The sequence below is a fragment of the Centruroides sculpturatus genome, unplaced genomic scaffold (genome assembly GCF_000671375.1).
Source record: "Centruroides sculpturatus isolate CEXI.00-Female unplaced genomic scaffold, Cexi_2.0 scaffold194, whole genome shotgun sequence".
Taxonomy (NCBI): Eukaryota; Metazoa; Arthropoda; class Arachnida; order Scorpiones; family Buthidae; genus Centruroides; species Centruroides sculpturatus.
In genome coordinates this window covers 88898-102015 of record NW_019384455.1, presented here as the reverse complement: position 1 = coordinate 102015, position 13118 = coordinate 88898, and the positions used below count along the sequence as shown (strand labels likewise).

At 31.4% G+C, this 13118-nt stretch overlaps 1 protein-coding gene across 1 annotated transcript in view; it reads right to left on the bottom strand.

Moving 5' to 3' along the window:
* LOC111620652 (mitochondrial ribosome-associated GTPase 2-like) overlaps positions 1–11264 on the bottom strand; it is a 35039-nt gene extending 23775 nt beyond the window's left edge. Inside the window, exons 1-2 of the mRNA XM_023362625.1 lie at positions 11081–11264; positions 6974–7136 (exon numbers count right to left, since the gene is read on the bottom strand). Coding sequence (XP_023218393.1) covers positions 6974–7136; positions 11081–11094 — 177 coding nt within the window. The 5' untranslated portion in view covers positions 11095–11264. The remainder of the gene's footprint in view (positions 1–6973; positions 7137–11080) is intronic.
* Positions 11265–13118: the final 1854 nt, after the last annotated feature.

The following is a 13118-nucleotide window of genomic DNA, read 5'->3' as shown; positions in this document are numbered from 1 at the left end:
ACCCACAGAGTAACGTTACCGAAATCACTGACAAAATTGCTGTGTGGTTAGCTTGCTTGATACTTGCTGCTAACTTCACGTCCAATGAAATGTGTTCAAGGTCACAATTTCCCGCGACAAAGTAAACAAACATCGTTTTTTGACAAATACAAAATGCCAGGGGACGAGACGCGAAAAATGCGGGACAAATTAGATGTAAATATTTTTTTATGAAAAAGAAATATTACGTAATTTTACTTGTTAGATTACAATAATTTACTTATCCTATTTTATTAAAATGAATGATTTTGATATTTTAATAGATTTCTATGTATTTAAAATTACTGATACACGAACAGAATCGGTTAGGGGACAGGCCAGGGGAGATATGTTTTTCATGTTTGAAGTACTATTGTGACTAAATTAAGTATATTTAAGTAATGAATTTAAGTGACCATAAAGAAGATGGTGAGTTTTGAGAGATAATAACATTATTTCAAACAAATTTTTGAAAAACATGTGATTTTTGCTCATGGACGTTGAAAGTACCTCTTAACTTAGAATGACCCATATACAAATTATCTAAAATAAATTTCTACCAAAAATTCTTTACATTTGGTGGTTTTCTTCTTTTCAACTGTAAACACATTACAGAAACATATTATATCAAACCACATGCAAAAGTTATATTCTGTATATTTCAATTACCATGTTGTAACCACTCACCGAGAAATAAGCATAATGATGACTCTATTATCGATTAAAGCACCATTTATCAACGAAAAATCGTTAAATAATTATACAGAATTTTTACATAGTTTATAATTTACTGAATTGTTAATTATTTAGACATAGATCTAATAAACAAATAGCACAGAAATCGACATAATTTAACTTCTGCTCACATGGATCATCGTCGGTGACGTATTATGTTATGTAAATAATCGCCCAAAACACGCCATAACTTTAAAAAAATTATTAATTTATCAATAATAATATTTATCAGTAAAAATATTTTATGTTAATTATATTACATAAAAATATAAAAGTAATCTTGTGATAAGATTCAGTATTTTAAACAAGTAAGTATTTTCTAGGAAAACGAAACTGAGCTCCGCGCCGTAGAAAACTAAAATTGCGCGAAAACAGGGTTTCGAACTAATCTGAATCTAAAGTAGAAAACTTGTCGTAGAGAGTAATGTAAGTCGACAGCAATCGGAAACTCGATTGACATGTAACGAGCTTACAACCGGGAATCGGCCATGACCAGACTTTACAGACGGCCGGATGGCAAAGTGGTCGAGGTGGCAGCCCACTGTTCTGGGGGACCCAGGTTCGAATTCAGAAGGGTCGATAAATCTTCAGAAGTTTTTCGGGGTGTGATCCGTTTGGATATGCCGGACCCGTTCTCATCACCCGGCCGCCCCATTGTGGGTTTTGCCGAACTCATAATGGGCTTGCTATAAGAGAGCCTCTTAGCACTCTGTACCTGTGGGTACAGGGCGGAAAGAGTTAACGCAACGCTGTTTCGCTTAGCGCTTTGTTATCTAGGAACACATTCCCGCGTTAAGCTGGGTCTTACTGTAGTTATAAAATAAAAATGTATGCCGAAGTCTATTCTCAATAATCCCTAACGAAGATACCTGGATACGCCTCTGATTCTAACTCGTTCTCCCCAAATCTACGAGAATTCTAACTCGTTCTCCCCAACAAATCTTAATTGATAAATCCTGACAAAATAATTGACATATTTAATTTTTCCCCATACGCTATATTATTTTTATAAATTCTTGTAATATTTTTTTTATCATTTTTTTATATTTTACATTAATTCATTTGAATCTTGGTTATGTATTTTCCTCTCGAATTAAAAAGAAAATTATTTTTAATTATCATTTACTTTTTAAATGTTTATATGGGCGAGGAAGACATCTGATGACACGTCTCATGTGAACAACAAACATTATTATCATTTTTTTTAATACTCTTTCCGCCCTGTGGGCAATAAGAGGGCCTCTTTTTGTAGGCCCATTATGGGTTCGGCCAGGCCCACAATGGGGCTACCGGGTGGTGAGAGGTGGGCCCGACATATCCGAATGGACCACCCCCGAGGAATTCCTGGGGATTTTTCGACCCTTTCGGATTCGAGCCCGGGTCCCCCAGGGCGGTGGGCTGCCAACTTGACCGCTCGGCCATCCGGCCGCGGAATTATTATCATTTTACAGGATATATAAGTTGCATTGAACGACCGAAACCATTGTCGGGCATATTGCTTTTGCTTCGGTACGTTTGTTTGCAATCTTGCTTTTAGTTATCGTCTGTTAATTATTTACTTGTTAATACGACGACAAAATCTTCGATGTTTCCGGGAGAAAACAAAGTCAGAGCTTCAATGGCTTCCCTATCTGTTATGTTTTTACAGCATAACGGGCTCGAATGCGCAAACGCCATCTAGTATTGTGTGTTTATAATTATAATGTCCGGTAAATATAATATAAAATACGTCGTGCGCAAACTCTGTAATTACATTTTAAATAACATTTTACATGGATGAGTAGAAAATAATAATAATGTCTAATTAATTTTATTTAGTAATACACAGGATATCTCCAATCTTTTGATCGATATTTTTCCAGCTTATGAAAACGTTGAATACAAAAAGTTTTCCATTCACTTTATTCGGCTTTGGTTTCGAGTTATGTTCAAAAAAACTGTCAATTTCGTAAAAAAATTTTTGAACATGTCCGGTTGTAGTCTACCAATTGGTTGACTACAACCGGACATGTTCAAAAATTTTACAAAATCAAGAAAAATACATCTTCATTCAAGAAAAAATCAGATAATTTTTCTTGAATGAAGGTGTATTTTTCCTGTCAAATAGATTTTTTTACAATTTTGAAAATATGGATTTTTATTAGTGAAGTCTCTTTTCAGATCTTAGGAAGATCTAAAGCTAAAAAGCGACCATTAATTCGCATAACTAAGCTTAACTGCATCTTTAAATTTTCGTAACCGTCAAATTTTCAAACTGGTAGTACACAAAGCTTTTTTATTCCAAATTATTACACATTTCAAAAGAAATACATGTAATCATTTGAAGGTCAATTTAGTGACCTTTGACCAGCTTTTTTTACCATGAAAATGATTTCCATGGTAAAGATCATCTCAACACAAACAAAAACGTTTTCATCAAGATTTTTTTCGGTTTAGGGCTTGTTTTCGAGATACATCTAATTGAACAGAAACCAAGAAAATTTTATGCTTTTTACATTTTTATTAAGTTTAAAATAAACGATTTGTTGAATCCTAAAGAAAACAAGTGTTAACTTATGTGCAGAATTTTATTTCTAAAAAAAATAAAATAAGAAAACAACCTAAGAATGGAAGAGTTATAATTTTGAAAGAGCTATAATTTGAGTACAAATACTTGTGTAAATTAAGTGTAGAACAATGCCAAAATTCTTTTGATAAATTTGAAATAATTTTTGACAATTAGTTTGTGATGATGATAAATTTCCAAAAAAATCTTTGGCATTTTTTACACTCTACATTCGTATAAAAGAGTACGCTGATATAGTTTTTGTTATGGATACACAAATGAATCATCGGATGGTGCTAGAAGAGAATACACTATACGTTTTCCGGATCGCTGTATTACCTGCAAGAAGATAAAAATGAGTTATACTATCAGAAGCATTACTTCTGATAGTCTAATCGTAATTTAAAACATTAAAAAATTGATTTTTTTTAGTTTTCGCACTGTTAAATTATCGAAGGTATATAAAAAATTGTCTTGATTTTTTTATTTTCTAATACATAACAGATAGAAACGTGGTCTAATATTCTCCATGTTCTATTATTTTCATGTAAAACGATTTACGATTTATCGAACTCTAAGGAAAGCAGATCTCAAACCATTTTGTATTCAAAAACTGCAAAATATACTTCCTAGCGATTTTGAAAAAAGGATTACATTTTGTCAAATATTTTTAAGAAAATATCGTGCTGATGATAATTTTCTGCATAAAATTATTTGGTGCGATGAGGCTTCATTTACCAGAAAAAGTATTATAAATATGAAAAATTCATACTTTTGGATGAGAAGTAATCCACATTTGAAATCATAAGTACTCATATTAGCATGAAATCACAGTAAATGGATGGACAGGCTTATTAGACAATCAACTAATTGGTGCAATTTTTATTGAGAATGAATTAATTCAAATAACTTTTTGAATTTACTGCAAAATGATTTGGAAAATTTTATTGTTGATTTATCGTTAGCAGTATTAAATTGCTTTATAAGATGCTTTGTTTCAATTAAACGGTTGTCAAGCACACTGGATAAATATTTTATAAAGATATCTGAAGTTGTTTGCTTTTAAATTTTCAGATATAATTTATTTAATATCTACTTCGTTTCTTGTAAAGGTTCGAAAATGGCTAAATCAAAATTTCGGAGAAAATTTGATAGGCAGAAATAATCCAGTAAATCGGCCTGCACGCTTCTCTGATCTTACTCTTTCTTTGTATTTTTTCTTTGTTTGATGGCAGGGGATGGTTTATGCTGTTCCTATAAGCAATAGATAAGAATTAGTTCAAAGAAAACACATTTCTTACAACAAATTACTCCAGAAATATGCCGAAAAGCTACACGTAGTTTAGTCAGTTGTAACTTGTGTCTCAGACATAAGTTAAATCAATTCCGGCAATATTTATAAAGAAATGCACCAAAATTTAATTCTTACGTTGTTTTACTGTACTTTCTCTGAGAAATGAATAACTGAAGTTCAAATTTGTTTTCTGTGACATTACTTTTGAAAAAAATTACTTTTTCGTATTGAATATGCTATATGAATGAAGAATGAATGTTTTTTACAAGTTATTTGCGTGGAAATATTTTTTCGTTCAAGTTCAATTAGCTGTATCTCGAAAACAAAGCCTGTCCATCCATCAACATTAACAAAAAACGTTGAAGAAAATGTTTGTTGTTCGTGTTGAGATGATCTACACGATGGTGCCAGAAAAATATTTTCTCGGTAAAAAAAAAGTTGTCAAGGTCGCCAAAATGACCTTAAAATAAAAGTTTCTTTTGAGATGTGTGATCGATTGGNTTATGTACAAATTAAATCACAAATAACAAATACAAACTAATAAAAGATAATAAAAATAATAATCATGAACGTCAAACATTTGTATTTCTCAGATTCTCAACTGTATATCTACTTTTGTACCCCCTGTATATATAAACTAAATCACAAAAATAATTTTTTACAAACTTAATGAATTTATAAAAATTTTCAAATGAAACAATATATTAAGTCTTGTCCCTTTTTCACATCTCAAGAAATAACTGATTCAAAAATGCAAAAATAAACATATTAAATTTAAGAAACTGGCTGTAAATTATCTCAGCTTAGACAGATTAACATTGGCTTTGTGTGAAATTTGAGAGAAAGATGTTATTTTTGAGGTCAGAGTAGATTGTTGGTGTAGTCCACACTAACTAACTAAATACTATTACTAATGTCAATAAGTCATTAATTGTTTCATTGTCTTGTAAACAAAAACACTACTCCTGATTTTAAGTCAATCAAATTACAATGTCATTATTTTATTGTACTGGGAAGAATGTTTTCTTTAACGTTTAGTTAACAACTAGTTTTGTTAGATCTAGTTAATTTTATATTTTAGTCACTGTTTAACTGGCATGTCAGTAACCCCGGGATTTCCGGCATGTTGGTCTCTCTCGATTTTATGTGGCATGCCAATGATTCTATGAAAATACGGTATCAAATTGATCCGACCAGGATAATATGATGGACCATGATGATATAGATGCTTTCGTCATTTGAGTCCCAAATACAGAACAGTACCAAAAATTCTGTAGCCTCAAAAAAGTTTTCTTTGCTATCTTTTTTGAGTAATAGAGACCTTAATATTCATTTGGTTTCTTAAATGAGATAAGGCTAATTCTAAATAAAAAATGGCAATGCTGAGTGATATGAAATAGAACCATCTGGTCAACAGTCCGAATTCAGATGTTAGATTAATAATAACAACATTACTATAACAAATAAAAATAAATAATAAATATTACAATGCATTATAAAGTACACCATCTATTGAGAAAGTCAGATAACAAATGAAGCTATAAACAAACAGATTTTGATTATTATATTAATAATAATAACATTTTTACTACTACTAGATCTTGTAACAAACTTAAAGCAAAGATTTCTGATTTTAGAATGCTGTAATTGTTTATGGTCTTGATACCTAGAAACATTCCCAGTACAAACTAAGAAAGTTTTTGACTTTGGAAATAAAGAAATATTACAGCTTCATACTTTGCTGCAGTCACATCTAAATGTAAAGAAAAATGAGTTCTTGTGGAATGCAACATGTTTAAAAAAATACTTATCTGCAGGTACAAGGATATCTGTCTCTCAGGTGTCCACTAATTAATGGTCAAAAATGACTTCTAAACTGATTTTCCTCATGTGTTCTTCATTTTAGAATATGCCCTTGCGATTCCAGTACATACTGTTGACTGAGTGTGATGAGATTCATTTCGCTAAGGTGATTTTAGTGAAATGATTCTCATTATAATCCCAATATGCAATAGACCAGATATAATAAATGTTAGCAATTTGATGAATATATCAATCAATGATCCATCTTAAAGAGAATTTGATTTCCAAGCTGTCTTTACTATAAGATGCCAGAAAAAACAGAGATGCATTCAATTGTGACCTTAGTACAGCTATGAGCGAGTTATAGCATTTCTAATTTTCTACTGGATATCAAATATCAAATATAGATATCGAAATAAAATCTATAATTTTTATGTTAAAAGCATTTTTTTACATTACTTGTTTTGCTACAAAATTTTTAATTTTTCTAGTTTTCAAGACAACATTAGTAAAAAACCTATAGGTTTGAAAAAGATAGCAAGTTCCCTAGATATTCAATTATTATTTTAAATACTTACTCTAATTATTTCTGATTTCTTTTTCTTTGTTCTTAAAGGTATAGCAATTTCTTCAGTTTTAACTTCTGATGAACATTGTCTTAGGAATAAAGGCTTTAAAACACATATATTCTTCTTCAAATATTGGGAAGAAATTTCATGGCTTGAAACAAAACCAACCAACCTATTTAAATATAAATATATACATAAATACAATTACAAACAGATTTTAAAAAATTAAATTCAAACTAGTATATATTATGAAAAACATTTTATTTTTCAATGTTTTTTCATATTGAAAAAAAAAACAAAAAAATAAATTAGTTGCTGATGAATGAATGTGTTACAGATTTGATTTATATTTCATTTTTTGTTTTACTTTGAATGTTATGTTATTTTCATGAAAGTGATATGAGACAGAAAAATATATTATTATTATTATGTTGGGTTTTGTCAGTTATACTCGGTTATTTAACACCGGTGGCTGTGTACTATGCCGGACCAAAGTCAAGGCATAGCAACCAAAACAAAACTAAAATTAAATAAGTGTGTCAGTGTGTGTGTCTGTATTCAGAAATTTCCTAACAATATGGCATGTATTTAATATAGTGGCCTTCTGTAGTGTGATGTATGTATTTCTANAGACGTGTTTTTTTTAGGCGTTCTTTATATGTCATTTTTTTTCTTGCTAACATTCTGTAAAAGACATATTATACCATAATTAAATGTATGAGATAGGCTAAAAGAGTAAAAATGTATATTGACTAAATTACGGAACGACGGTTTACGTGTTATCCATAAAAATACTCTGATCTGACGTTTTTATCTCCCCTGGACATAAAGTCTTACCCCTGGAATCTTAAAAGGCAGGGGAGATAATTTTTCGTTAGAAAACTGAAATAATCGTAACAGTATTTATCGTACATAATTAACAAATAAATATGAGAATCTATGCACAAATAACAGAATCGGTTAGGGGACAGGCCAGGGGAGATATATTTTTCATGTTTGAAGTACTATTGTGACTAAATTAAGTACATTTAAGTAATGAATTTAAGTGACCATAAAGAAGATGGTGAGTTTTGAGAGATAATAACATTATTTCAAACAAATTTTGGAAAAAAATGTGATATTTTCTCATGGACGTTGAAAGTACCTCTTAACTTAGAATGACCCATATACGTATTTAGATTAGGATTATGGATTTTCAATCTATTCCATTTATTAACTCGATATTAACAAGTTACTACATAGTTTATTTGTATGGGTAGAGGTTTGCAGCATAAAATAAATACTGATAGAACGAAATACCTTTTAATGTAATTCCACGTGTTGTGGTTGTATAAACAATTATAATTACTGCACGTGTTTGGTGGATTATTATCATTTTAATAGATAATTTATTAATATCGAAAAATTACGTTTATCACATCAAACGCCTTACCCTTTACGTGTAGACCGACATTTAACAACTGTGACAATGTAATAGGGTTGTACTTAGTTTCAATTATAAAATTGCCGATGGTAATTTAAATATTTAAGAATATATAGAAGAATAGAATAAAGAAGAGTGTTTTGAATTCTTTAATAGATTGCTCTTCAGTTATAATCCGACAAGACACACAGAACTTGTAGAAAGAAGACTACGATCTAAACAAGGGAATTAGGGGGTTTATATTGGCTACACGACTAGAAGTTTGACCACATTACTGAAGTAGTCATAAAATACTAAATTAATTTTAACCAATAAATAAATATATAGTGTATTTATATATAATTTACGATACAATTTTTATAATTACATTGCCCATTTAATAACTGTTGGAAAAACTTTGAATTGTGTTAAAGCATATATTTAAATTTCAAAAAAGTAAATACAGTAACAATTTAACTTTAGATAAAGCAATGAAATAACATTTTAAGCGACTTTAAAAAATCCAGCAACCCGTAGAAATAAATAATACGGCGGATATTTGCTACCCCATATTACGTCTATGAGCGGATCCCTTTTGTTAGTAATTGGCATTTACAGTTCTTGTTTTAACGCTTATTAGAATCTGATTAATTAATAATTTCTATTCGAAATGACAAGAGTTCAATAAACGAGCGTGATTTCATAATAGCCCAAAGGCGCTATTATGAAATCCTTGGGGAAAACACACTCCTTTAAGAAACTATTGTGATTCTCCTTCGGAAAAATACACTCCTTTAAGGTCATGCCATCAGGGCATATAACGTAAAAATTGAAATATTTATAATTTTTTTAGCACTGTTTTAGAAAACATTCAAGTTACGCGCCTTTATTTAAACGAGAAAGTGTCTTTTTAATAATATAAAGCCTTAAATTGCTTCGCAAATACGTAACTTACGGTTGATTAAAAAAATTAATTACTCGCTTAATATAGTCGATTATAATAGATTAAAGATAAATAGAAAACTTGCAGTAAGGCATTTCGATCAAATGCTTTAAAAATTTAGCAATGAGTCGTGTAACTTTTCCATCGAAATCTTAAACTGTGCAAGAATTTGCATTTAGGTCCCTTAATTAATTAGGTTTGGGAAATTAATAAAACAAATACATTTATTTTGGGCTAACCTTCCACATGGGCCCTGTGCTGGTTCACTTATTGAACCTGCCTAGTTACGGCACTGTTCAGATCAATCTGTTAGATTTAATTTTAAAAACTTTTTATATTAGTAATTTTTATAAAATGGCAAAAATATCAATTTTTGAGGGTTGTGATCAGCTTTATAAAAGGTTAGAAATGCTAATAAGGAGTAGTAAAATTTTCACTTACTGTAAATATTCACAAGTCGATGTTAGGAACAATAATTGCTTACCATATAACACGTGGGTTTTATAGCTAGAAATTATCACGTGGGCTGTAGAAGTAACACCACTCGACTTTCTTAACGTCGGTTTGTACTCGTTTGTTTAGTATTATAACACTAACAACACTACGTTTCAGTTTGTTACTTACTTTCGGAATAACCTTAACGAAAAAATTTATTAATTGATATTGATTAATGATATTCTATTCAACCACAAGAGGTAAGTGATTCGAATTATTCATTTATTTATGCAAATATAAATTTCAACTCCACTGTTTTAAAATCTTTCTTTTATTGAATACGCAGTGTTAACAAAGGAAAGTATTCTAAACTGAGAAAATGGAGATAAAAGAAGAGTTAGATACAAAAGATTTCGATTTTACTTTTGAAACAAGTAAAGAAAGTTTTAAAGTTGTATTAAAGGATTTCAAGAAAGAATTAAATACGGATGATAAGAAGTTTTGTAGAAGAATTAAATTAGAACCTTTAAAATGTGAAAACGAGAATGATACAGGGGTGAGTAAAAAGTATTGTTCTCTGTGATAAAAAACACATACCTGTGGGAAGGTTTGACGATAGGGAAGAAAGTATAGGCAAATTTTACATAGAGTAACTTTGAAGGACTATATTTCGAGAAGGGTTACGTGTAGAGGCATGGTTTCTTTGACTTTTTCGCTGCTTTGAGTATGTTCTGCTGCTCTGTTAAAGGTCTCAACCGTCTTATTCGGAGCTTGAATTAAGCCCTCTGGGAACTAACGTTGCTTTCAGGACGAGAAAAACGAGTAAAATATTAAAATACATTATTTTTATAAATAATAGTCGTATGAGCTTTAGATCGAGATAGACTCGTCATTGTAAAAGACAAGAGGAAAAAGCCATTTTGGCAGTTTCCTATAAAATTTGACATTTTGGCCATAGTGTTCGTTTTCTATAAATTAAGCGTCATTTGCAAACTTTCTACGTTTGCATTATTCTTTCGAAAATGTTAACATGAACTTTATTCATTTAAATTCATGCCAACCAGAGAAAATGTCGGTACGATTTTGATAAGAGGGAAGTCGACACGAACCGGGACGGATCCATTGTCTTTTGATATTTTCTCATGGACGTTGAAAGTACATCTTAACTTAGAATGACCCATATACAAATTATCTAAAATAAATTTCTACCAAAAATTCTTTACATTTGGTGGTTTTCTTCTTTTCAACTGTAAACACATTACAGAAACATATTATATCAAACCACATGCAAAAGTTATATTCTGTATATTTCAATTACCATGTTGTAACCACTCACCGAGAAATAAGCATAATGATGACTCTATTATCGATTAAAGCACCATTTATCAACGAAAAATCGTTAAATAATTATACAGAATTTTTACATAGTTTATAATTTACTGAATTGTTAATTATTTAGACATAGATCTAATAAACAAATAGCACAGAAATCGACATAATTTAACTTCTGCTCACATGGATCATCGTCGGTGACGTATTATGTTATGTAAATAATCGCCCAAAACACGCCATAACTTTAAAAAAATTATTAATTTATCAATAATAATATTTATCAGTAAAAATATTTTATGTTAATTATATTACATAAAAATATAAAAATAATCTTGTGATAAGATTCAGTATTTTAAACAAGTAAGTATTTTCTAGGAAAACGAAATTGAGCTCCGCGCCTTAGAAAACTAAAATTGCGCGAAAACAGGGTTTCGAATTAATCTAAATCTAAAGTAGAAAACTTGTCGTAGAGAGTAATGTAAGTCGACAGCAATCGGAAACTCGATTGACATGTAACGAGCTTACAACCGGGAATCGGCCATGACCAGACTTTACAGACGGCCGGATGGCAAAGTGGTCGAGGTGGCAGCCCACTGTTCTGGGGGACCCAGGTTCGAATTCAGAAGGGTCGATAAATCTTCAGAAGTTTTTCGGGGTGTGATCCGTTTGGATATGCCGGACCCGTTCTCATCACCCGGCCGCCCCATTGTGGGTTTTGCCGAACTCATAATGGGCTTGCTATAAGAGAGCCTCTTAGCACTCTGTACCCTGTGGTACAGGGCGGAAAGAGTTAACGCAACGCTGTTTCGCTTAGCGCTTTGTTATCTAGGAACACATTCCCGCGTTAAGCGGGGTCTTACTGTAGTTATAAAATAAAAATTTATGCCGAAGTCTATTCTCAATAATCCCTAACGAAGATACCTGGATACGCCTCTGATTCTAACTCGTTCTCCCCAAATCTACGAGAATTCTAACTCGTTCTCCCCAACAAATCTTAATTGATAAATCCTGACAAAATAATTGACATATTTAATTTTTCCCCATACGCTATATTATTTTTATAAATTCTTGTAATATTTTTTTTATCATTTTTTTATATTTTACATTAATTCATTTGAATCTTGGTTATGTATTTTCCTCTCGAATTAAAAAGAAAATTATTTTTAATTATCATTTACTTTTTAAATGTTTATATGGGCGAGGAAGACATCTGATGACACGTCTCATGTGAACAACAAACATTATTATCATTTTTTTTAATACTCTTTCCGCCCTGTGGGCAATAAGAGGGCCTCTTTTTGTAGGCCCATTATGGGTTCGGCCAGGCCCACAATGGGGCTACCGGGTGGTGAGAGGTGGGCCCGACATATCCGAATGGACCACCCCCGAGGAATTCCTGGGGATTTTTCGACCCTTTCGGATTCGAGCCCGGGTCCCCCAGGGCGGTGGGCTGCCAACTTGACCGCTCGGCCATCCGGCCGCGGAATTATTATCATTTTACAGGATATATAAGTTGCATTGAACGACCGAAACCATTGTCGGGCATATTGCTTTTGCTTCGGTACGTTTGTTTGCAATCTTGCTTTTAGTTATCGTCTGTTAATTATTTACTTGTTAATACGACGACAAAATCTTCGATGTTTCCGGGAGAAAACAAAGTCAGAGCTTCAATGGCTTCCCTATCTGTTATGTTTTTACAGCATAACGGGCTCGAATGCGCAAACGCCATCTAGTATTGTGTGTTTATAATTATAATGTCCGGTAAATATAATATAAAATACGTCGTGCGCAAACTCTGTAATTACATTTTAAATAACATTTTACATGGATGAGTAGAAAATAATAATAATGTCTAATTAATTTTATTTAGTAATACACAGGATATCTCCAATCTTTTGATCGATATTTTTCCAGCTTATGAAAACGTTGAATACAAAAAGTTTTCCATTCACTTTATTCGGCTTTGGTTTCGAGTTATGTTCAAAAAAACTGTCAATTTCGTAAAAAAATTTTTGAACATGTCCGGTTGTAGTCTACCAATT